A 27,595-nucleotide genomic window follows, 5' to 3' on the forward strand; every position below is an offset into this window, starting at 1 on the left:
CTGCAAATATGTATACTCATGCTTAACTTTAAGCAGTAGTCTTCTCTGTCTTCAAAAACACCACTCAGGTATTTAAAGGTAAACATATGCATAAAAGTGTATGTGTTTATGTGCAATGTGCCAAAGTTGCATGGTGCGATATAAGACCCATAACTTGAAATTTCCTGATATTAGTTCTTTCTGTTTAAGTTCTGATTGCTAATATTGAATTCACAATTTTTTGAGATACCTTTTTAAATTAAAAGGGAAAAAAATTAAAAACAGGAGAAAAATGAGTTTCTGAACATTACAATCCCACTTCTGATTCCACTGAAGTCAGAGATTTGCTATTGACTTTAATGGACACAGGAGCATGGGTCATCTCAAAGAGCAGAAAGGAAAAGTAGAAACTAAAAGGTGAGAGTGAAAGCTGCTGCTACATTTACATGTCTGTAGTCACAGTCAAATAAGTGTATATTTTGAACATGCTAACTTTAAAGGTGGGTAAGAGAAGTGTCATAAACCATCCCAGTGTTTTAAAAAGGAGTATGTTGGGATCCCGAAGGTGTGGGGTCCTCATTCTTCACTACCCTAATGGTTTTCAGGATACCGTACACTAAGAGATGCAAAGCATCTGAGTGCTAGAAATGTGAATTATATATGCAATGATGATCACATACTGCAAACAAAAAAAAGTGATTTGGGGCGGAGGGGGAAGGGAAGGACTTGCCAGAGACTTTGGGAAGATGTTAAGAATATTTCTGCAGATATTCAGTGTTTTTTTGAATCACTTAGTGCGGGAAAGGGAATGAGAATGTACTGCACCTCCAGAACATGTTTTCAATCTTATCTAACTTCGTTAGTCAGACAATTTTTGTTCAAAACAAAAGAAAATGTGCACATCCCATTGAGAACTATTATATGACATGCCAAGTTCTAAAGTTTAAAAATAAAGCCAGCTTTAAGTTATCAGAGCAGAAAAAAGCATGAGCAAAATTAAAGAATAAGAAACATACTTGCACATCTTAAAATCAACCAAATGGAATTTTTCATATTATCCAGAAGAATTCACCTTTGGGCTGAGAAACAAATATGAGAAATTTCAGCCTAAAGGGTAATTTTCTGGAAGGTTTAAGCTCTTGAAAAATAGGATCTTGGGGCCTGACTCTGCAGCTCTTGCTCACGCTACTGATCCCATTGTAGTCTGGACTGCTTGCATAAGTGAGGAACTGTGTGTATAAGGATTGCAGGATCAGGTCTTTACAGTGCTAGTGCCTCTAACCATAAGTACTGTGGAGCTAATACAATGGTATAAAACAATTCTTAATTTTATTTTAGTATAATGTTAAAGTGATTTATCTTGAAAGTTATAAAGTCATGTAGTAACAACTGATTACTTATTTTTTGGTTCGGCAAATAATTTTAAGTATTGCTTAGTTTAAATAAATCTCATTGTAGATTGGATATGATTGAAACCTGATTCACATGTAACTGATTTTGCCAAATTCCGGGATTCCATTAACTACTAAATTTCCAGTAAGATGGCTTAAGAAACTAAACTCAGTCTATGCATATGAAACATTTAGTTAAGTAATTGATATAGCTTTCAATACAACAAAACCTCCAGAGAAGTGTGAATAATACATTCCTATTTTACCCATACATTCTTTGCTGCAATTCTGGACTAGGTAATAAGGAGTTAAGCCCAAATTTTTAAAGGTATTTAGGCATTGCTCCGCTCAGCATTGCAAGCCTAAACAGTTTAAATGGCTAAGTCCCACTTCAGTGTGTATAATAATCTTCCTGATTCTACTTTGTAATAATCATTTCCTCCATTTATCATAGGATGCACATTGCAATAGTATAGTTAATAGTTTTTGTATTATGTGAATAGCCCCAAATGCGATATGAAAAGTGAAAAAAATATTTCTGTGTATTCAGCATCATGCCTTTGTAAGGTTCAGACTCATTGGGCTACCAATTTAGAACAAATAATTGTTTAATCAAATATTTTTGAGGAAGAAATATTTTAATTGTGAGCCCAAGTGCTTTAAGTTTTAACTTCCTTTTCACTTCTCTCTCTTTCCAGGAAATTGACGATCATGTGGCATTTTTAATAACCGTTCCAACAGCCCTAGCAATCTTCTTTGCCATATTTATCCTTGTCTGCATAGAATCTGTGTTTAAGAAGCTGCTGCGTATTTTCTCTTTGGTGGTGTGGGTGTGTCTTGTTGCCATGGGATATCTCTTCATGTGTTTTGGAGGTATCATGTGTCCCTGGGACCAGGTAAGTTTTTTTTTTTAATTTGTTTTTCTTTATATTTGAGTCAGATCCTGAGAACCCTTTCATATACAAGTATTCTCATTCCTGTCAGTGGGATAGCTCATGTGAAATACTTGCATAAGTAAGTGTTTGCAGGCTCAGACTCTACATAAATGTATTTCTATCTGCAACATGAAAAAAATGAGCTTGTGCCCTCTTTTGCTCTTAATACTGTAGAAAGAAGGTCTGAAATATTTCTTTTCTTTTTGCCTGCTTGTTTAGATATTGAACATTCTATTTTTTCTATCATTAAAGATTCTGTGGTGACTGGAAAACTAGTGCAATTATGGTATCAGAAGAGTAAAGTCACCAAAAGCAGAGTTATGGAGAGGGAAAGGGTGTTTTAGTCAAACTGTTTAAAACTTTGTTTTTTGTTAACACCTGTTCAATTCCAATAAATTACAACTCCAACCCATTGGAGAAAAGATGTATTTGTTAAAGGTTCAACATTTCCATCTCTTCAGTTCCCATCCTTTGCAGTACAAATGTTCTGAGCTCTCCAACAGATTCTCCACAAAACCCAAACTTTCTGGACACCCTCAATACTTCTAAGATAATAAACAATTAGGGATGGGGGGGGGAAATACTTTCCTCTACAACCTTCTAGCCTTCTCCATATCTCTTAAAGGAGCAAGATAGGGCATAAGCCCAATTACAAAACCCAAAACAAAACCTCAAACCCACTTAGCAGATCATCTTTACATGCCTACCCCTCTAACAACATAATGTATGATAAATAAACTAAAAAAGAGGTGCTTCTTCTGATTAGTGCAGGTGTTTTTTGAAGGTCATTGAATGTGAACCCTAATCTATAATTAGTTTATTCATATCAATAACCATTAAGCAACACCTGAAATTCTGTAGCACGGAACAAATAAAAGGAAAAAAAGAATCCTGTTGTATTGAATAATGTCCTTGTATCCTTTAACTGGCAGATTAAGCTACTTGAAAAAGCAAGTAAATGAGTATTAGAATTCCTCTGTTAAGTAACTTATTCCAGAGAACTAATTCACTTCTGCTTTCAGTATAGGCTTGGAAAACGAGCAAAGTGTGACAAATATAATTATTAAATCTAATATGACTAAAACTAAAAACAAACACCCCCCAACATGCTTTGCTATTAGTACTTGCTAAGGATTGTAGTATTAAGTCTCTCAATTAATGTAAGAACTAAACAAGGTGAATCAGATGATGATAGACTCAGCATGTTGCTTTTAAAATTAGATATATAAAAATGTATCTAGGAGAACAAAAACAACTGTGAGATATAAATGATCAAAAACTAAGGTCCATATCACCCCTAGACTTCTGTGACTGGACAAGCTAATGGCCAGAAAATCTCTCCTGGGAGGTATGAAGGTGAAGGTGAGGGTGAGGGTGGGGGTGGGAAACATTATTTCTGCCTCTATGGGATCTTACTGAAGCACCTCACTGAAGCTCTTTACGTTCAGTTAAGCTCCATGACAACAGCCCCTCCAAGTCTGTGGATTTCCATGCAGAAATCTGATTGTGAATTAATGCTGCTTCAAGAGCATTAAGCCTTGCTAGGAACCCCCTCTCCATGGCAGCTATTGCACAGGCTCAGAAGGACTATGTCATGGTGCAGCAGCAGCAATGCATAAGGGCAGCCCCTCCATGGATGTGGGGGACCCCCAGTATCTGTTTAGAAGAAAACTATGGGGTTGGGAGGCTACACCTCCTGGTTTTTTTGCAGCACCCCAGTACTTCCTCACAGCGGGGAGGATTTGAGCAACATGAAGTATATCTGATGGAGTCTTCTGCCTTGTCCCATGCCAGTGTCATTCCCATGAATATCAGGAATGCATGACCTACTCCTGTCAAAATGCCCATTAAATTCAGTTGGCACAGAACTGACACCTAAATTGGTAAATCTACTGTGATTTATTTGTCATATTTCTAATACTTATTATTAATCCACTGTATATAGAATTATATTTTGCAACTTTTATTTTCTTGCTTTTCCCTCCCATTGAATTGTAACATGTATTTTATCATGTATATTAAGTTTTCCTTTTGCAAATTCTTGTTGACTGAAAGTTTGATAAAATCTTTAACATTTTCGTGCTATATATATGGTGGCTTCTAATCCTTTAAGATAAACAGTAACTTCAAAAAGCACTCTGCCTTATTAGTTAGGCCCCGATCCTGCAAACACTTAGGCACATGCTAAACTTTAAACACATGAGCAGTCCCTTTAAAACTGTTGACTTGTGCTTAAAATTGAGCATTTATGTAAGTAATTGTAGGTCTGAGGCCTTCCACTCTGTAGGTGACTATTGAGGATTCAGGGATTCGCTGTCAAAGGATCTGCCTTGTAGTAGAACAAATAAATTTACTGTTCACTGTGTTATTAACTGATTGGCACTATAGGCCCAGGCAAAAACTTTCTACTATAAAAAGGAAGGTATGAATTGGTGGGAGTGAGAAGAAATCTCTTCTAGATAATGGAGACTCGATACCTTTGTGATCTCTAGGCTGGATTATTCAAACATTCATTATTTCATACTGCACCTCTAAATAACTCACACATTGCAGTTATTGCAAAAGATAGGAATAAGAATACAGGGGCTACCCTTAAAAAAATGCAATTTTTCATTTGAGTATTTCACCTTAGTATCTACAGCAGTCATTTTTTACTTCCCTATACTTGCTAAAGGAAATACCAAGAATACTCAAATATTGAGGTATAACATGTCCAATAATACATCAATGGCACCCATAGGTTTACCTCAGTATTCTTTTTTTGTTTCCCTTTACTTTTCTTTTTGTGTTGTTTGCTTTGCTACTGAGTATTTCTGTTGCTGGATGAGGGTTGTGATGTTGGAATTTTTCAGGCTGTGTTTACATTCTAGGATTTAAATTCAGCATATTACCTGTACACCCACTAAAAGATTAATTTTCCTTTAAAGTTATTTATAGTACCGTATGGCTATCTTTTTTTTTTTGTATGCATGCTTTTGTCTGGTATTAATTCAGAGTAAAGTAGAGAAAAAGTATTTTTGTATGATATAAAATGATCTTAAATGGTAGAATTAATCCTCCATGTGATTTTTGGAAGTCTGTACAAATTTCTACAAGTAGTAAAATACCTACGGGTATTTAAATACCCTTATGTCTTGTGTGTATAGAGACATCCAGCAAAATTAATCCAAATTAACTAAAGGTGTTAATGTGAATTGGATTAGTTAAACAGCATTAAATCTCTATGTGCACACTGTTATTCAGAATTAAAGTAGTCTTAATTCATTTTAGTTAAATTCACTTTGCAAGTGAAATAAACTAAACTGAATTAAAGACACTTGAATTCTGAATGAGGGTGTTCACACAGGGATTTAATGTGTTTTAACCAATCCATTTCACATTCACACCTTTATTATTATTCACACTAGTTATTTTGGATTAATTTTCCTTGATGTGTCCATGTAGACAAGCGCTGAGTATTTGCTGCCTCCTAAACTATGTCTCTAATACAGTAAATCAGAAGCCAGGTGATAAAGAGTATAATTTACACAAAGTAAACTCATAAAATAGCCTTCAAATAGATCCCTGATCACTCTGCCGTCGACTCCGAAACTCCACCATGGCGAGAGGCGGAAGCGGAGTCGACGGGGGAGTGGCGGCAATCAATCCTGCGCCGCGAGGACACGAAGTAAGTGATTCTAAGTTGATCTAAGATACATAGCTGTTGTATCAGGGGATTGGAAATTGAATGCACTTATATGCAAGTTGCGTATCTTAGATCGATCCCCTCCCCCCCACACTCCCAGTGTAGACCAGGCCTAAGTTTCTTTTCAAAGCTGATTTTTTTATTAAAAAAAAATCTCTTAGGGTTTCAGAGAGAAGTTTTTCAAATGTGCACTGAACTCATGTAGCATTGTTTTCCTAAGGCCAAATCTATACTACAGTGCTATATCAGCGCAGTTGCACCAATGCAGCTGCGCCGCTGTAGGGCGTCTGGTGAAGACTCACTATGCCGATGAGACGTGGAAGCTGTGTCGGCAAGAGAGCGCCTCCCACCGACATAGCACCAGTGTGGACTGTGCCAAACTTGCATCGCTCAGGGCGGGAAACTCACTTTTTCACATCTCTGAATCATGTAAGTTACATTGACTTAAGTGGTAGTGTAGACCTGCTGTAAGTCTGCAGACAAACAGCTAAGATGTCTCTACTGCTGCTCATAGTTCCCCAAGCAGAAGAGTGAAAATAAAATGACAGTCAGTGTCACTGCTGTTGATTAGAATCCTGTAGTGTGGTGTGAAATTGACAAAAAACAATGAATGCTGTCAACATGAGATGGCTCTCTCTACAGGCTATTTGGTCCTTTTACTGTGTCTCATCTCATCTTTCAACTATACTCATATTGACTGGGAATGTGTCATCTCAGGATTGGGTGCAGAGATAATGTTTCTAGACACTATGAATGACTGCTTCTTTGAACAGCTAGGTCTGGAACCGACAAGGGGAGATGCAATTCCTGATTTAGTTCTAAGTGACATACAAGATCTGATCCAAGAGATGAATATAGCTGCACTGCTTGGTAATAGAGACCATAATGTAATTAAATTTAACATCCTTGAGGGGTGGGGGGAATACCAAAGAAATCCATTACAGTAGCATTTAACTTCAAAAAATTGAACTACACAAAAATGAGGTAGTTAGGTGAATAGAAATGAAAAGGAACAGTCACAAGAATGAAATGCCTGCAAGCTGCATTTAATTTAAAAAAAAAAACATCAAATTACAGGGTCAAACTATATGATGCCCAAATTAAAAAACAAACAAACAAACAAACAAACAAACAAAACAAAACAGGAGGACCAAAAAAATGCTACCATGGCTAACCAACAGAATAAAAGAGATAAGAAGACATTTTTAAAAAATTGGAAGTCAAATCCTAATCAAGAAAAAAAGAAAAGAGCATAAATTCTGGCAAATCAAGTGTAAAAGTATAATTATGAAGGCCAAAAAAGAATTTGAAGAGAAACTAGCAGAATACACTAAAAAAACTAACAACAAATATTTTAAGTACATCAGAAGCGGTAAGTCTGCCAAATGATCAGTGGGACCTTTGGACTATTGAAGCAATAAAAGAGCACTCAAGGAAGACAAGGCCATTGAGGAGAAGCTAAATGAATTCTTTGCATTGATCTTCACAGCAGAGTATCTGAGGGAGATTCCCACACCTGAGAACTCCCAGCTTGAGATGTCGGTAGAGGAGGTTCTGAAACAAATGGATAAATTATACAGTAATAAATCACCAGGACCAGATGGCTTTCATCCAAGAGTTCTAAAGGAACTCAGATATAAAATTGCAGAATTGCTAACTGTGGTATGTAACCTATCACCTAAATCAGCCTGTGAATCAGATGACTGTGGGATAGCTAATCATAGAATCAGAGAAGTGTAGGACTGGAAGGGATATTGAGAGGTCATCTCGTCCAGTCCCCTGCACTCAAGACAGGACTGTGTAATAACTAGACCATTCCTGATAGGTGTTTGTCTAACCTGTTCTTAAAAGACCTCCAATAATGGAGATTCCACAATCTCCCTAAGCAGTTAGTTTCAGTGCTTACATACCCTAAAAATTAAGAAGTTTTTCCTAATGTCCAACCTAAACCTCCCTTCTGCAATGTAAGCCCATTGCTTCTTGTCATATTCTCAGAAGCTAACGAGAACAATTTTTTGCCCTCCTCCTTGTAACAACCTCTTGAAAACTGTTATCATGTCCCTCCTCAGTCTTCTCTTCTCTAAACTAAACAAACCCAATTTTTTCAATCTTTCCTTGTAGGTAATGTTTTCTAGATCTCTAATAATTTTTGTTGCTCTTCTCTGGACTTTCTCCAATTTGTCCACATCTTTCCTGAAATTTGGCACCCAGATCTGTACACAATTCTCCAGTTGAGGCCTTATCAGCATGGAGTAGGGCAGAAGAATTACTTCTCATATGTTGCTTACAATACTCCTGCTAATACGTCCCAGAATGAAGTTTGGTTATTTTACAACAGCGTTACACTGTTGACTCATATTTAGCTTGTAAATAAACAAACTAGGGAAATACAACCACTATGACCCCCAGATCCCTCTCTGCAGTACCCTTTCCTAGGCAGTCATTTCCCATTTGATTGTTCCTTTCTAGTCGGAGTACTTTGCATTTGTCCTTATTGAATTTCATCCTGTTTACTTCAGACCATTTCTCCAGTTTGTCCCGATTATTTTGAATTTTAATCTGATCCTCCAAAGCACTTGCAGCCTCTCTCAGCTTGGTATTGTCCACAGACTTTATAAGTGTACTCTCTATGCCATTGTCTAAATAATTTATAAAGATATTGAATAGAAATGGACCCACGACCAATCCTTGCAGGACCTCACTCCATATGGCCTGCAGCTTGACTGTGAAACACTGATAACTAGGGCCCTACCAAATTCACAGTCCATTTTGGTCAATTTCACGGTCATGGGGTTTTAAAAAATGTAAATTTCATGATTTCAGTTATTTAAATCTGAAGTTTCATAGTGTCACAATTGTAGGGATTCTGACCCAAAAAGGAGTTGTGTGTGTGTGTGTGTGTGTGTGTGTGTGTGCGGGGGGGGGGGAGGGGGGTTGCAAGGTTATTGAGGGGTAGTTTGTGGTACTGCTACCCTTACTTCTGCGCTGCTGCTGGCAGAGGTGCTGTCTTCAGAGCTGGGCAGCTGGAGAGCAGTGGCTTCTGGCCGGGAGCCCAGCTCGGAAGGCAGAGCCACCACCAGCAGCAGCGCAGAAGTAAGGATGAAATGGTATGGTATTGGCCCCCTTACTTCTGCACTGCTGCTGGGGGGCACTGCCTTCAAAACTAGGTGCCCGGCCAATAGCCACCATTTTCCAGATGCCCAGCTCTGAAGGCAGTGCAGAAGTAAGGGTTGCAATACCCCAACCCCCCTAAAATAACTTGTGATCCTCCTGCAACTCTCTTTAGGTCAGGACACACAATTTGAGAAATGCTGGTCTCCCCAGTAAATCTGTATAGTATAGGGTAAAAGCACGCAAAAGACCAGATTTCATGGTGGGGAGACCAGATTTCATGGTCTGTGACATGTTTTTCATGGCCATGAATTTGGTAGGGCCCTACTGATAACTACTCTCTGGGGAATGTTTTCCAAATAGTTATGCATTTACCTTATAGTAGCTCCATCTAGGTTGTATTTCCCTAGTTTGTTTATTAGACAATCATGGGGGGAGGGATAGCTCAGTGGTTTGAGCATTGGCCTGCTAAACCCAGGGTTGTAAATTCAGCCCTTGAGGGGGCAATTTGGGGCAAAAATCTGTCTGGGGATTGGTCCTGCTTTGAGCAGGGGGTTGGACTAGATGACTTCCTGAGGTCCCTTCCAACCCTGATATTCTATGATTCTATGTGAGACAGTATCAAAAGCCTTACTAAAGTCAGGATATACCACATCTACTGCTTCCCCCCCTCCCTTCACAAACTTGTTACCCTGTCAAAGAAAGCTGTTAGGTTGGTTTGACACATTTTTTTTCTTGACAAATTCATGCTGACTGCTACTTATCACCTTATTATCTTCTAGGTAATGTAATACCTATTTTTTAAAACGCCTCAAGGCTATCCTCGTAATTACAGGCTGGTAAACCTAGCTTCAGCACCAAGCAAATTGGTTGAAACTATAGTAAGGAATAGAATTATGAGACACATAGATGAACACAATATGTTGGGGAAGAGTCAACATGGCTGTTGTAAAGGGAAATCATAGAATCATAGAATCATAGAATATCAGAGTTGGAAGGGACCTCAAGAGGTCATCTAGTCCAACCCCCTGCTCAAAGCAGGACCAATTCCCAGCTAAATCATCCCAGCCAGGGCTTTGTCAAGCCGGGCCTTAAAAACCTCCAAGGAAGGAGACTCCACCACCTCCCTAGGTAACGCATTCCAGTGTTTCACCACCCTCCTAGTGAAATAGTTTTTCCTGATATCCAACCTGGACCTCCCCCACTGCAACTTGAGACCATTGCTCCTTGTTCTGTCATCTGCCACCACTGAGAACAGCCGAGCTCCATCCTCTTTGGAACCCCCCTTCAGGTAGTTGAAGGCTGCTATCAAATCCCCCCTCATTCTTCTCTTTTGGAGACTAAACAATCCCAGTTCCCTCAGCCTCTCCTCATAAGTCATGTGCTCCATTCCTCTAATCTATTAGAATTTCTGTGAGGAGATCAACAAACATGTGGACAAGGGTGATCCAGTGGATATAGTGTACATGAACTTACAGAAAGCCTTTGACAAGGTCCCTCACCGAGTCCCTTAAGCAAAATAGGCAGTCATAGGATAACAGAGAAGGTCCTCTCATGGATCAGTAACTAGTTAAAAGATAGGAGACAAAAGGTAGGGAATAAATGGTCAGTTTTCACAGTGGAGAGAGGTAAATAGCAAGGTCTCCGAAGGATCTGTATTGGGACCAGTATTACTCAACATATTCATAAATGATCTGGAAAAAGGGGTAAATAATGAATTGGTAAAGTTTGCAGATGATACAAAATTATTCGCGATAAGTCCAAAGTTGACTGTGAAGAGTTACAAAGGGATCCTTACAAAATGGGGTGATTGGGCAACAAAATGGCAGATGGAATTCAGTGTTGATAAATGCAAAGTAATGCACGGTGGAAAACATAATCCCAACTATACATACAAAATGATGGCATCTAAATTAGCTGTTACCACTCAAGAAAAAGATCTTGATGTCATCTTGAATAGTTGTCTGAAAACATCTCAGTATGTAACAGCAGTCAAAAAAGCTATCAGTGTTAAGAACCATTAAGAAAGGGATAGATAATAAGACAGAAAATATCATAATGTTGCTATACAAATGTATGGTATGCCCACATATTGAATAGTGCATGCAGTTCTGGTCACCCCATCTCAAAAAAGATATATTAGAATTGGAAAGGGTAAAGAGAAGAGCAACAAAAATGATTAAGGGTTTGGAACAGCTTCCATATGAGGAGAGATTGAAAAGACTGGGACTGTTAATCTTAGAAAAGAGATGACTGAGGGTGGATATGATAGCGGTGCACAAAATCATGAATCTTGTGGAGAAAGTGAATAAGGAAGTGTTATTTACCCCCTCACATAACACAAAATCCAGTGGTCACCCAATGAAATTAGTAGGCAGCAGGTTTAAAACAAACATAAGCAAGTACTTCTTCACACAATGGACAGTCAACCTGTGGAACTTGTTGCCAGGGGATATTATGAAGGCCAAAAGTATAACCCGGTTCAAAAAAGAATTAGATAAGTTCATGGAGGATAGGTCCATCAGTGGCTCTTAGCCAAGATGATCAGGGATGCAGCCGACTTTTCATTATCCTGGAAAGTGTGAACTTTCTGATTTGACTAAATTAACCAAACAGTGAGATACAAACTGTCCAACCAGTGAGGGTAACCTGAGGCAGTAGCACCTCTTGCACCTGATGATGGAGGAGTAAATGCCCCACCCAAAGGCAGAATTACATATAGTATGGGAAGGAAATGGGGTGATTTTCCTCTCATTTCACTGACAGTTTACTTATTAGACAACAGTCACCTTTTACATAGTCTTGTGACATATTTAATAGCTGTCAGTCTTTTGTATAAGAGGTATGGATATGTTAAATGTGTACAAGCCATTCGTTGTGCACTGAAATCCAGGGGTGAAAAGTGCTGTTTAAGTAGAAAGTAAAATGTGGATCTTGAGAAGGAAGCAATTCAGATAGCATTCTTGTAATGAATTCCATAATTTCTGGATTTTTGCTATTCATCTCAGTTTAATTACAATGATGGGTGCTGGCATCAGATGTGTTCCAGTTGGCTCCTCATGTATGCTCAATTATGGTGCATAAATTATTTCAGGTAAAATTTGATACTTCTGATTCCCACAGTTTTAGAGATTAACCTCTTTTGGATATTTGAGCATAAATGCTTTTTTTTTTTACTGAACCTAAACTACAGTATTTTTTCAATGTGTTCTGAAACCTTGGAAACAATACTAATTTGCAGATGACATGCTGGGTTTATAATTTTTTTAGATGCTTTTCATGCATTTGAGGATAGAATCTAGTCCTAAATGACGTTTTCAGGGTGCATAATTTCTCCCATACCATCTTTAAAATCGATTAATGTTGCTGATTATTTGAAAAAAAATCTTTTCTTTGAGTGTTTTGTGGGTAACATTTTCTGACTACGTGGCCAGATACACATAAACCCTTAGCATCATTGAACACGGCAACACAGTTAGAAGTATGAAAGAGATTAGCTTTAAAATGCAAAATTCCCTCAGTGCAGGAGGTTGCATTTATTATCATATATGGATCAGTGAACTATTTCAGATAAAATAAAGTTCAACATGAACCTTTGCCTCAAATTGAAACCAAAACCACACCAAATTTTTTCAGGCTTAAAATATTTCAGTTAACTTTTTTATTTTTCGAATTCCTCTACCTTTTCAGAGTTCATCTGGATCAGGTACCTGAAGTATTGAAATATCCTGAAATGATATTCTAGCTATATTTTTGATCCATCCAGGTACGAGAATTATTGTAAATCTTGTGAGATATATTTCTAAACCAGAGAAGATTTAATCTAATTTATGATAAAATATCTTTTGGCTTCTTATCTAAACAAGCTTTTGAAACCTCTGAGATTTTTTCCAGCATTTTGTTTTTCATTAGTGAATTGTTTGCACCCTGGAAGTTTCTTTTATAGGACTGAGCATATTTAAATGCAAAGAGTCAATCAACAATGCATTTTATGGGGATTATTGTGCAGCTTGTATGCCTTGTGAGATTTTCCGTGGAAGGATACATATGCATTTAGCCAAGGAATATATTACAATAATTCCACAGAGAAATGCATGGCAATTGCAAATCTGAAATAGACATAATACAGATCTGGGTGTTTCTGGCAGTTGGATCCACTGGAATTCATCCAGGTATATCATTCTTAATCAGTATTGCAGGCCGCAGGCTTTATCTGAGGACAACTTCAATCTTAAACAATTAAGGTTTTTGCTTAGAACCTTAACACTTTTTTGGCCAGTGTAAACTGTGAAAGAAATAACACTATCAATCACATATATTAACTCAAAATGTTTTTACCAAGGTTGAAGCAATCAGGACTCTCATTCCAAATAGTATTACACAATATTGTTTTGTCTGTCTTGCTGCTGCTAATCTGCTGGAGGTCCATCTCTTTGACTCTAGTGTTCTAAAGCTGTTTCATAATTAGAAATGAAATATGTTGTTTTCAGAAAGTATTGTAAGACTCACATGCATTTAATAGTTGATTTTATGCTAGAAAATAATCCTTTTAATAGTATTTTGTAATAACAGATATTCGTGTCAATTACTTGAATTATGAGATTTCAGAGAATTGTTGAAAGTTTTATCCAAAAGTTCTTGTTATGAAAGTGTCATCTGGGATACTCTGGCAAACTTTGCTGTTTTTCACTGTTGATGTTTGCCTCTGAGAAATGTGGTAAAGGATTAAGCTTATTTGAGAGAGAACTTGAGCAAGGCAGGTATAAATATGATACTGTCCCTTATATTTGTGTTTATTTTTTTGTTTTTCTTTTGTGTGCATTTGTAGTTTTTCGGTTACCTGTCTGCCATAGAAATGTTTCTGTCATAACACGTTGACTAGGCATACCGTGTAATATATTTGTGTTTTCAGCCATTGTGCAATGAAACAACACTTAATTGCAGATTTCAGTTATTGCTCAGATTTCTTCATTTGCTTGACCAAATGGAGGTAAGCAATCAAAATGCCATTCCTGTAAGTATCTAATTCTTCAATAATTTAAGATTGCAAGTTTTTGCTCTAAATATAGTAAAATGCAGAGAGAAAATTGATTAGAAGTAGCTAAAATTGCACTGCAATCTCTTTGCAGCAGTGACCCCCATCTTTTTCTATGTGTTTTATGAAGCTCCGGGTACATTTGTGGCCCTGTATAAATAATAATAGTTAACAGTAGTTACTGAAGGATGCTAACTCTGTTGACAGAGTGTAGCTTTCCACATCACTCCAGAATCTGAGCTTTTTTAAGCCTAAGAAGGAGATGACAGGATTTGCCTCTGAGTGAATGCAACCTGTAATGAGGAAACTTTAAAATAAATGTATTTCAGTAAATGTCAGCCTCATGGATAGCCAGATGAATCTGTAAAATTATATAAATATTGGGATAACTGCTGTTTACAGTATGTTAATGTGAATTCATATGCAAGAAAGTAGTATGGTTATTAGCGTGTCAAACCTGTTGAATAGCCAAAATGATCTACATATAATTGCCTTTTATTATTCTAGCAATGACATGAATAAGGATGGCTAAGTACAATGGCTATTAGAAATAAAATATATGACCTACATTCATTGTGAGCAAGGGTTCGAGTTTTATCATGAACTTTCATTTCCCATATTACTGGAGCCACATACTAAACTCTTAGTACTGAAACTTATGCCCGTTTTATGGGCTTAATACTCTTTGACTCTACTCTTTAACTCGCTAACCAATATGTCAGAAATAAGTTTTATGGTACAGGAGATACCATAAACTTTCAAAGGCGTTTACAACTGATTAATCGGTGCAATAAAACCCTCTAAATTCTCTATAAAATTCTGAGGAAATAGGAAGCAGAGGTGAGATGGAAATATTTTCAGAGTCACAGATCACTAGATATAAATAATAAGAGCTCTGTAAAAATGTGTTTCAGTTTGGGGGTAGAATACTTTATGATGCACACTTATCAGGATGGATGTTACTTATCTTCATTTGATAACTGATCTTCATTTACTAAGTGGCAAACAGATTTTTTAACAAAGTATCAATAATGTATGTTGGCTTAGTTATTGGGGTTTATTCTGAACAACTATATTGGTTTAACTTAAGAGGAGTCTGTCTGGAAAAACAGGTAGGAATAGCTCAAGAGAACCACCTCTCAGCAAATATTTACATGTTGTTGGGGGACAATGCCAGGACTAATTTATCTGTGATTTTGCCTTCTCTCCAACCAACCTCCAGTACTGGTTCCAACCAGGATGAAGAGAGCACAGAAGAACAAAACTCTGGGGGGGGGGGGTTTAAAAGGGACCCTCTCTCAAGAGACAGGCAGTAGTTGTTCAGGGGATCCAAGGGAGGTACCTGACACCCTGTTGGATTGTTTGGAGAAGTTTGGCTTGTCTAGGTCACCATCACAGGATAGCAGGGCTTCAGGCAAGATAGCCATGTGCAGATGGTTGTTTTTAAAATCCTTTTTTTCTTAAAGCTTTGTTCCTACTGCTAAAAGAAACCACACTTTTGTTTTAAGACGGCTGGAATACTTGATAGTGCTGGTCACAGATTCTCTAAGGGAAGAACAGCAGGTGCTCAAAATTAGGCAGACCTCCAGGGTGAGAATGGTTGATATATAGGATACTGTAACTCAAGGCCTGGGTCTCAGGGTGTGAGAAATGGAAAATTCCACCCTGGGACAGATAAAGGCCTGGGGCTGGATATTGGAGGAGATGCAGAGAGAGAGACTAGAAAGGGGACAGGAGGTGCAGCTAGCCCTGCAACTGTGACAGTGGTAAACAGCTCCAGTATTTTTCTTCAACCCAGTTTTAAAAGTCACATTCATGATGCTAGATGGGGATTTTAATAAGCAACTGCTCTGTATTGTATTATGAGTCTTGTGCAGCATGCTGCATGTTGCCAATTAGGAAAAAGATGGGAGATTCCATTATTTTAATAGTAATGCTGTCTTTTAATTTTGTAGCTTAAAACAAACATCCGGATAAGTGTGTTACTTTATGACAAAGTAATATTTGTCTAATATCTTAGTATAATAACTTGAATAATGTTACATTGACATTGTTAATTGTGATAATTGAAGATAACTTTAATACCTATTAATCATGTCTGTGCCTAGGATATATCTTTTCTATTTGCTTCTTGCACGTACCATCTTATCTAAATAATATCAGAACAAAAGTAATGAGCATTTGAATAAAATAAGATAATAACCAGTGTAGAGCTAAGGTTTTCGCTTTTTCCATCATTGTAGTGCAAAAGTGCTTTATTAACATCTGGTTCACACAAACTATTCAGAAAAAATTGTATGAATGCTCTGAGATTTTAAGCTTAGCAAGAAGTTGTTGTGGGTAACGTATCAGTCTGTGGAATCAGTATTAGCGGAAATAGAAAAGCAGTTGCACAAGAACCCTGAAGTCCAACACCAGGTTTTACTTCCACATCTTTCTTTTTAATGCTTTATTCTTATTTAAGAACTTATGAATGGCCATACTGGGTCGGATCAATGGTCCATCTATTCCAGTATCCTGTATTCTGAGTGGCGAATGACAGATGCTTCAGAGGCAATGAACAAAAGAGGGAAATTATCAAGTTTATTAGCCCTCCATGAACTTACCTAATTCTTTTTTGAATCCTGTTATACTTTTAGCCTTCACAACATCTCCTGATAATGAGTTCCATGGGTTGACTGTGCATTGTGTAAAGTTTGTTTTAAGTCTTCTGCCTATTAATTTTATTGTATGTCCCCTGGTTCTTGTGTTATGTGAAGGGGTAAATAACATTTAAAATGGCATATTTAGCGCTTTCCTTTTTCAGTTTGTTTAAGAAGCATACAGTAGATAAGACAATTTAGAGGGAGATAATGTTTTCACCCCTCAGCTCATAGAGAGCCGAGAAGCGAGAAGCGATCGAATAGTGGGTAGATGATGTACTTAGACAAGGTTCTCAGTGCAGTGGGCTTTTTCTTTAAATGTAAACATTCTACTGTTAAATTCTGGAAACATTAAAATCTTTTTCACTGTAGGCTACTAATTTCTGCCCCCTTCTCCCTGTGTCCCTAATTTAAATATCGGTGGACCTTATTAGCTTAATAAGATTTCCAAGTTCTAGTTTTATTTTTTTTAAATAATCCTGAAAAACTATCTGCTGTCTCATTGCTCAGATCGTGTGTCAAAATAAGAGCTTTGGGGCTGGGACTTTTATTTACTATATGTCCATACAGTGTTTATAACACTGGGGTCCCAAATTGTTTGAGGCTTCTAGGTCCAACTGCAATAGGAAAGCTAAATTTTTACAATATCAGAATCATTAATGGAATATACTGTGTATAGTATAGCAAGTTAAGTATTGCAGCATCTGCATGTCTTTTCTAAAAATGTTACCATCAGATCATTGCTGATGTTTTATGTATATTACTACATTTCATCTCCATGGTGGTTTGATAATTGTGAATGATGACAGAAAGCATCAATTATTAATGACAGCAAGAATGTGTTAGTTATGAAGCATAGATTTACATTCAATACATTTATTAAAAAAATGTTCCTTTAAACATTTTAAAACTATGATTAATAAGAAAAGATTTTCTAGGAGATCCTCCCTCCCAGTGAAAGATTCTTTATTACAATATATGTCCTAGTATTTTGTCCACCATAGTTTTAAGTGTCCCAAACAATAGGGCTTGCATCACCTCGCTGGGGAGACTCTTTACTGTCCTATACATCTCATTATTAGGGACATTTCCATGATATTCTATCTAATTTTTCCCTTTTTAAAATTCATCCCATGTACCTCCCTCTTATATCTCTTTGTGCCACCTTACAAATGCCGCTCCTTCTTGGTGTTTTACACCCTTCAAATATTTGTATACTGTTTTGTCCATCCTAATGTCATGTAATTGAGCTAAGAAACCATTTAAACTTTTTAAGTTGTCTTTGTCTTTCTATCTAAGCTGCTTGTATAGTGCCCATTACCATAGCCCCTTAATCATTTCTGTTGCTATACTGCGAGCTCTGCACTATCCGAAGTGGAGTAGTTGTACAGAGAGTGTCTATGACCTCTCTCCTTCATGTCATAACACCTCTATGTAGGGCAGCCCAAAATTGTGTTTATACTTCATTGCAAAATCATGTCTAATTTGCTGTTTACTGGGTCTCTTTCAGTAGTTCTAAGTTTTTTTCTTCTTTGAATATCTCCATTTGAGATTATTTCCCTAATGTGTTGCTTGTATTCTTCCCAGATGAATCTCATTTGATTATTTTCTGCTTGAGTTTTTTATCTCTCATGGTTCTTTTGTATTATTTTTCTGTCATCCCTCTTGGTTCTTTTGTATTATTTTTCTGTCATCCCTTTTTCCTAATTTTGGTATCATTTGCACATTTCATTAACATGACATTTATACCCTCTTCCTAATTATCAATGAAGACACCTCCTCTCAACTCAATATGTTCTCATTTATCCTTGCTTTTGGCCTTGCAACCAATTTTCAGTCCACGAAGTGGTGTTTGTTGTCTACAGTAATTTTAATTAAAATATTAAGACAGTATGATTTTTTGAGACACATTGTTATTAGTTACTTAAATCCAGATATCAAAGGGCCGTATCTACATCTACCATTTTCCTTTCATCCACATTGATAGAATTCTACCAATAACAAATCAGGTTTGTCTGGCATGGCTGGTTCTGTATAAACTCTTGCTGTGTATTGCTTATATATCCCATTTTCCTCTAGATACGTAGGGGAATTTTTCTTTGCTCTGTTGTTTTGTGGTAGAATTTAGTCTTAAAGAAAAGAAATTGCTAGGATTATTCTTCTTCTTTAAAAATCAGAACTAGATTTTTTTTCTTTAGTATGCTCATATTTGTCCAGTGCTCCATAATTTTTTAAAAATAATTGAGTGGTGCAGCAAGTTCATTACTCAATATAATATCATCTGTCATGTAAGCAAGCTGAGCACATCAATAATACTTTTTAAGTGTGCATATTAATGTAAACTTTCTGCATTCCATAAAAGGTCCACAAAAACAACGAGGAGTCCGGTGGCACCTTAAAGACTAACAGATTTATTTGGGCATAAGCTTTCGTGGGTAAAACACCCACTTCTTCAGATGCATGGAGTGAAAGTTACAGATGCAGGCATTCTATACTGACAAATGGAGAGCAGGGAGTTCCCTCCCAAGTGGAGAACCAGTGTTGACAGGGCCAATTCGATCAGGGTGGATGTAGGCCACTCCCAATAATAGATGAGGAGGTGTCAATTCCAGGAGAGGCAAAGCTGCTTTTGTAATGAACCAGCCACTCCCAGTCCTTATTCAAGCCTAAATTAATGGGGTTAAATTTGCAAATGAATTTTAGTTCTGCTGTTTCTCTTTGAAGTCTGTTTCTGAAGTTTTTTTGTTCAAGAATAATTACTTTTAAATCTGTTATAGAATGTCCAAGAAGGTTGAAGTGTTCACCTACTGGCTTTTGTATATAAAAGGTCCAGTTAGAGAAAGCAAAGAACAAATGTATTACAGATTCTTTTTATTTAATTGTGACTAAGGAATTTCAGTAAATCATCTCCATTCTTTTCTGATATTACAGTATGAGTGTCAATGTTGTTTATTTTCTGTTTCTTTCTCATATATGTAATGGATATATGGAGGGGATTATCTCTTTTCTAGGTTTGTACAATGGGCAGCATGAAGTCCCAGTTTTGACCGGATCATTTGGGTGTTACCATTTCATATTTTATAATACAGTAATAAGTAGATATTCACTGCTATAGGGTTTCAGACAAAGCTAATTCACATTTTAAGAAGATGCAGTGTAGTGTGTTAGGTCATTCTCTGAATAACCTTTATAATGCAATTCTAGCTGTTTGGCCATTGGTCAATATTTTTTTCTTTTGTGAAACAATCTGGAAGTTCCCTTAGACATTTAAACTTATTATTTGTAGATGTCAAAATTTACTTTGGTTTTTCAGACTGGTCAAATATTGATCAACAGGCATGACTACCATGTCATGAAGATTTCTCATAAGGAAGGGAGGTATATTTACTTCATAGTACTAGTCTGTATGTTAATGTTTATAACAAAGGCCTGAATGGCATGCAAGTAATATTTAGCAAGAGAATTGCTTTTTTGATTTTTTCTATTTCTTTTTTGTGAAAAAAATGGTTATTCTTTGTTTATAGTAATTGAGAGAAAACTAATTCCTTTCAAGTGAGCATCAAGAATTTGGAAAAATGCAACAAAAACACACAAATACTCTGTAATAATCTGGACACTGAAATGTAGAAATATGGTAATGTAGTATAATCACTAGTGATTCATGATTTATTGGTTACATTTCACCATATCAAGTACTGTGAGCTAGCATCAAAGCAAAACTTTGTCTTCCTATGTGGTTCAGACAAGTGGTTGCTGGATACGTTTCTCTAGAAGGACTTGCACTAGGAGAAAAGTCAGCCGTGTTATACTGTGCAGGGTATTTTTTTTTAAATCATCCACTAACTACAAATAGCACATTTGCTCTCATTTAGGTTTCAGAAAAATGTCACACTTTCTATGCAATGACAAGGGCATGGACAGTCATGCCTAGTGGTCAGAGCAGGAGTCAGGTCTACCCATCAGAGCCAAAGATCAGAGCCAGAGACAGCAGCAGGTGCCAAGCTGAAGGGCAGAGCCAGTTTTGGGTTAAGGTGTAGGAGCAGGGACCAGGAGTAAGGCAGGAACTGAAATAGATGGAGGTCTGGGATAAGAAGGATAAGACCCAGTCAGACAGGCAGCAACCAGGAGTCAGGTAAGCAGGAAGAGTCCATAGCAGCAGCCAGCCAGGGATTCTACTAGTTGCTCAGATCAGTGTCTCTCAACTAGGGGTATGTGTATCTGTGGGGGTATGCAGAGGTCTCCCGTGGGGTACATTAACTCATCTAGATATTTGCCTAGTTTTACACCAGGCTACATAAAAAGTACTAGCAAAGTCAGTACAAACTAAAATTTCATACAGACAATGACTCGTTTATACTGCTCTATATACTATACACTGAAATGTAAGTACTATATATTTATACCAATTAATTTATTTTAAAATGATATGGTAAAAATAAGAAAATAAGCAATTTTTCTGTAATAGGGTGCTGTGACACTTTTGTATTTTTATGTCTGATTTTGCAAGAAGTAGTTTTTAAATTAGATGACCCTTGGGAGTATGCAAGACAAATCAAACTCCTGAGAAGAGTACAGTAGTCTGGAAAAGTTGAGAGCCATTGGCTCAGATAACTTCCTGTGCTATTTTCTGATTTATATAGGCTTGTCAGCCAATTGAGGGTGCTGGATGTTTCCCCCAATCAAGAGCTCTGGGGGCAGGGCCCTCTGTGAGCTAGCACTTGGCTTGTTCCCTTGTGTGATTATTTAGCAGAGCTGTTGGGGGGTGGTCCTGGTCTTGGTCTGAGCACTCACTGGGGACTCATGGGTCCAGATTTGAGACCTGCATATCCTCATGTTCTATAGCCACACAAATATTCTGCAAGCTACAGCATCTGGAGTAACAGTAGCATCTAGTGGCTGCTAAAGTTAGTTGCAAATGGAAATTCATATCCACAGAATCAATATTATTTGTATTTTGGTAGCACATAGAACTCCCAGTCATATGTCAGAGCCTCATTGTGCCAAGCACTGCATAAACACATAGTAAAAAGACTGTTCCTCAAAGAGCTTAGTCTCCATTACTGACCATGGTTAGCACCTGTCTGTTCTTTAAGATGATCTCAGTTTAATTAAAGTCATGTAATTCAGGATGTAATTTCTATTGCTGGTTAAAATACATGATGTGCATCTGCTATTTTACAAATGTAAAAACTTGTATTTCTTTTAAACATAATGTGACATGTGACACAAATGGTTAACAAATTAAAATGAATATGGTCCTTGGAAAGTTTAAGTGAAATTGTGCTAGTGAGAGCTTTTTTTAGTGCATAAATTATAATGCAGAAGATAGATAGACAACATGGATAACAAAATAAAAATCTAAAGAACACTATGATCTACTTCATCATAGTCCCTGTTTCTGCAATAGGAATTCTGAAAAGCACTGCAAAGAAGCCAGCCTCATTATACTAGGTTTGCTTTTGAAATTACAAAATACAGTTACCAATATTAAATACACCTAAAAGTAGTCACAGTTTCAGCATGTTTTCTAAGAAAAGAATTTGCCAAGCAAAAAATTCTTCCAGTTAATATTTCCAATTGTTGCATAAAAGTAATCTGAACTGGTTACAGCTGTAATTGTTATCAGTAATTTAAAAGTGAGTATTCAGATATTCATGATGTTTAGCTTCGTGGAGTTTACAGGAAGTCTGTGTTTTTTCAATTTATGAATTGATTTGTAGCCCTATATTTGTTAAGTACAGAGAGTTTTAGGGCTAGATTCACAAGGAGTACCTCAGCATTGCAAAGCTAAACATAGCAGCTCATACGTTTTAGGTGCCCTACCATCTACTGGAATTCACGTTCCCAGGTTAGGTGCTCAGGCTCCCTGTACAATGCATGGGGAGACTTAAGTCCCTAAGAATGGGATTCACAGAAGCCATCATGCTGAGTTGCCTAAACTAACCAGTAGGAAATGCCATCGAAAGGGTGTGGCCTAAACCCTGCCCCTCAAATTGAGCTGGGTGCCTCCCTCTGGCCTGTAGTTAGGCTCCTTGGGATTCATAGCTGTGAACCCTTTCCTTGAGTTGGGCACTTAAGCCAGCTCAGCCCTTTCTCTAGAAAAAAAGTGGTTGTGGTGTGCTTATACCACTAACCCAGTGGTTAGAACAATCTGACCTCTTCCAGGTGAGTGCCCTAACCACATGGTTATAGAGTCATTCTCACTGCCTATGGCCCAATGAATATTTAAGTATTTTATACAAGTGAACAGCTTCAACAGGAGAGATTGAAAGGGACCCATCCCTCAAATAACCCACTCTCCTGGGAGGTAGAAACCTGGATTCAAGTCCTGTTCCTCATTGAGCAGAGAAGGGATTTGAACCTGAATCTCCCATATCTCAGGTTAGTGCTTTAACTACTGCGTTTGTGCAATGGTATTGCCTCCACCTACTGGATCAGGCAACATAGCTGGTGGACTGAATAGTTTGTGAATGGCACCAGGGATTTAGTGTTAGTTAGGCATTGACCAGCTCAATGGCATCAGGACTTGGGTGGCTTTGTATATGTCCATCAGGAGACATTTAGGCACGTACTAGGGGGCTTTATTGGTGGAAACGTAAGCACCTCGGGACTTAAGTGCCTCCAGGATTAAGCATCAGCTGAGAGGGGTTTTTGTGAATGCCAATGATACCTAAAGGGACAGCCTTAATTGATTTTCCCAAGATTATGCAAAAGCACAACCATGAACTGAACTGTAACTCTTACAATAAGAAGTATGTTAGCTTCTCTACGATTTTAACACTATTACAATGGGATTTCTTTCTCAGTTCTCTAACAAATTGATTCTTAAAGTTCCTATCTTTCATTTTTCAGGAAAACTCCATATTTTCCTTTTTTTCACTGGTTTTCTTGACCAGAAATATTGAAATTTCCTTTATAAGGGAGATATGTGAATTCTGCTTCAGTTCATAGTGCATTTATATTCATTTATGAAAACTAAAAAAATTCATGTTAAGCTTCTCTTACTAATGCCTCACGTATTTTCATGTAAACTTCTGTTATAGAACATACTATAGGAATATGGCAGGATTCTTTCTGTTTGAAGTAAAGTCTGAAATATAAATTAGTATATTTTCAAAGCAAAAATAATACATATTTTAAAATAAATATATGATTGTGAGAAGGGGCTAAAATACTTTTTCCTTGGAAAGGTATAAAGACAGCTTTTCTGTGAAATGAATAAAAAATTTCTGTAATACATCAGATCCAGAAGTCCTTACTCAGTCTCTGTTAAAGCAAAACTACCACTGACTGAGAGACCTTCTTCCTCACCTAGCTCAGCCTTATTAGAACCAGGTGCAATGCACTAGGTGTGGGTGTGTGTGTGTGATGAGGAGGGGGTTAGGTAATGCTCTCATTGGAGTCCAAAAGCTTCAGGGAAATGTGGTCATTCGGAGAGAAGGTGAGGGCAGGCCTCACCACCTTCTCTGCTTTGGCTGCCTCAAGTTGCGTCCCCAAACCAGGCTGAGTCCTGTTTTCTGGTTAGGGCAAAGAAACTCTGTCCAGCCACTACAAATCCACTATTTCCCACAGTGTGTCAGACACATGCAAAATCAAAATTTAGTCTTTATTTTTTTTAACAAAAGGATGTAATGACCATGATGCTTTTAGGTGTATTGTGTGCTATCTAGCAATGCTTAATGTGACCCAGCTGGAATGCATTGAACCATTTATGTCACTTTAACGAAGACTATTGTTTTAGCATCTGGGACTCATCTTGTACAGTAAGTCAGTGAAATAAACATGATGGATTTTCTCTGAACATAGAAGTGTGATAGAACTCCACAGACTAATGGATTAGAAATGAAATGTGTTTACTTAAAGAACTGGAAAGCTTCTAAAAGGAGTGGAAAAAGAGATGGCTGTGAAGTGGAGAAAGGAATCTTTATTTCTCATTAAGCTGGGTCACATGATATTTATCCAACTCTCATACAAAGCTCTCAAAGTTGAAATTAGCCATTGACAGTACCAATTTTGAGCCATGCTTGAGTTCTGTAAGATGCACCTAAAACAGTTTTTATCAGGAGAATCCAACCCATTACTTTTCAGAGTTTGTAAATTATGAGGAAGAAGTTAAAACAAATAAAGACAAGTTCAATAGGGGTACATGCTCCCTCCACCCCCGCCCGTTAAATAAACCTATACAAGGTAGATTAGTTTTAGTGTCTGAATACGAAGTGGGTTTTACTAATTTGAAGGAATATGAACAATTTCATTATTTAGAGGTGTTTAACTGTGAACTACAATACATTTAATTATCCTTATCATTGATGCTCTTGTCAGATTTTTAAAGATAAGTGGAATACATTGGGAGCTGGTGTTTTCCCTGATGTGTTACAGTATTTGATGAGCCCTTTATTAATAAATAAATTAATAAATAACTTTTTTTCCTCTTTATGAATTCTGTAACAGGAGGGCCACGTCACCTAGTAGTTAGCATACCAGACTTCTGGCCCCTTGTTTCTTTGGTCAATGTGCCTCAGTCTTTCAGATAGTGGGAGTAGGGGAACCTGAGCCCTCCCAGTGCACTGGGTCCCAGCCCAGGGCTCTGTGTGAGTCAACCCCTGAACAGGGTCACTTTGAGTATGGAGTCTAAAGCCACTGCCCTGGCCTACTTCCTACCAGAGTTCTTTCAGTTTGGGGCATGGCCCATAGAATCTAATTTGCTGGGGTGTCTTGCCTCCCATGCACCCTCTCATGGATCTTGGGCAGCACCCTGCTGCAATCTTAGGCTGCTTTGGGTAGGGCAGGGGTAAATTTGGTGAAGCCAAACCCCACAATATCTCTGGGCTGCAGTAATCCAGTTACCTCTGTTGCCGGAGGCACCTAGGTTTCCTCTGCAGCCTCCCTTGGCTGGTAGACATAACGTGCTTCCTGGTGGCTGCCTTGGCTAGCAGGATAGTGACCCTTCCTCTCAGGCTGGGGAGTAGCCAGCTCTTGCCTCTTCGCCAGACAGCCCTGAACTGGACCAGACTTTCTCCTTTTCTCACCACTCCAGGCCTGGCATTGGCTACAGGTATAACATGGCCGGGCTGACCAGGCCCAAAGGGTCTCTTTAATCCCTGCCATGCCGGTGGAGAATTTCTCCACTTCATCACAGGCTGCTTTTCCAATCTGATATTTTTGCAGGGCATTTGATACATTTTATATTTCAAGAATGTATTAAGAACACATTAGAAAAGACAAGATATCTTGATGCAGACTACTGGATGATGCTGAGGGCAACTTGAAGAAACCAGTTTAACTCTGAAGTAATTTCATGGCAATTTCAAAGCATGCTGAGCTTGTCTTTCCTAGGTGGTGAATAACTAGAGGCCGGTGTAAAGATATACGAACACATTACCAAGTTTGCATTCTTTGAAGTAAATTAGTCTTACTTATTTACTTATTCTATAATACAAGAACTAGGGGTCACCAAATGAAATTAATAGGCAGCAGGTTTAAAACAAATAAAAGGAAGTTCTTCTTCACATAGCGCACAGTCAACTTGTGGAACTCCTTACATGAGGAGGTTGTGAAGGCTAGGACTATAACAGCGTTTAAAAGAGAACTGGATAAATTCATGGAGGTTAAGTCCATTAATGGCTATTAGCCATGATGGGTAAGGAATGGTGTCCCAAGACTCTGTTTGTCAGAGAGTGGAGATGGATGTCAGGAGAGAGATCACTTGATCATTACCTGTTAGGTTCACTCCCTCTGGGGCATCTGGCATTGGCCACTGTCGGTAGACAGGATACTGGGCTAGATGGACCTTTGGTCTGACCCAGTACGGCCATTCTTATGTTCTTATCTTCTTAAGTCTAGGTTCTAGAATGTGTGTTGTGATTTTATTTTCTATGTAACCATTTCTTTCCAATAATTATACTTGCTATAATTTGAAACTCTTCTCTTTGTTAAATAACCTTTTGCTTGTTTTCACTATAAACACCATGATGGAATGCACCCCTGTATTCACACCCTATACACTATTGTACTAATCTTTGTACAAAATATGCCTTGTAAGGTATCATTTGAAAACTAATAACTTGCTGGTCAATAATATCATACTGAAATGCATGTAGCAACATTATATGTAAAGTTATGAAATCATGACTGAATTGTGTTTACCGGTCAAGTCTGGGAAGTGGGTAAAACATTTCTCAAAGAGAAAGGACAAATTGACGCCCTTAGCCAGGTGTCATCAAAGCTAATAGACCATCACCTATCAAGTGGCCATTCTTTGGCATGGAAACAGGGGAAGGCAAGAGGCTGTTACCCCAATAACAGTCTCAGGGATCTCAGAGTAGCCCTCCTTTTGCTTCCTTCCAGGTTCTCAAGATGTTGACCTATTACTCTGTTCCTGCAAGGTAAAAGAAGGGGGCCCACCATAGTAGAATTGCCAGAATTTACCAAGGATCTACCTTTGCCCTTCAGGAAACTCCCCAGAACAGACTAGATCTGTTCACCCCTGGGAGGACACAGATACAGTTCTCCGCTCAAAGGACTGACACCCAGACATACTTTTCCAAAACAAAGTATTTTCTTTATTTAGTGTAACCAATCTTTCCTAATACAATTAATCTAAACCTAAATTAAAACATAAATCTCTTAGCACAGGTATACATGTTAAAGTACCCAAGACCGTAATAAGTGATTATGTTCTATACATGGTGATCAGTCATATTCAGGACACTGACAGCAATCTTAATAAACTTTAAACTTTATACATAGTAACATAAACATACACACCACAAACGCTCATCTTTATTACAGCAAGCATACGCATTCATTAATTCTAT

General features: G+C 37.7%; 1 protein-coding gene across 1 annotated transcript in view; it reads left to right on the forward strand.

The window, feature by feature from the left end:
• Window positions 1–27,595, forward strand: part of ADCY2 (adenylate cyclase 2) — a 362,288-nt gene that overhangs the window by 8,767 nt on the left and 325,926 nt on the right. The window contains exon 2 of the mRNA XM_065584203.1: window positions 2,069–2,266. Coding sequence (XP_065440275.1) covers window positions 2,069–2,266 — 198 coding nt within the window. The remainder of the gene's footprint in view (window positions 1–2,068; window positions 2,267–27,595) is intronic.

This window comes from Chrysemys picta, chromosome 2, assembly GCF_011386835.1.
Source record: "Chrysemys picta bellii isolate R12L10 chromosome 2, ASM1138683v2, whole genome shotgun sequence".
NCBI classification, from domain to species: domain Eukaryota; kingdom Metazoa; phylum Chordata; order Testudines; family Emydidae; genus Chrysemys; species Chrysemys picta.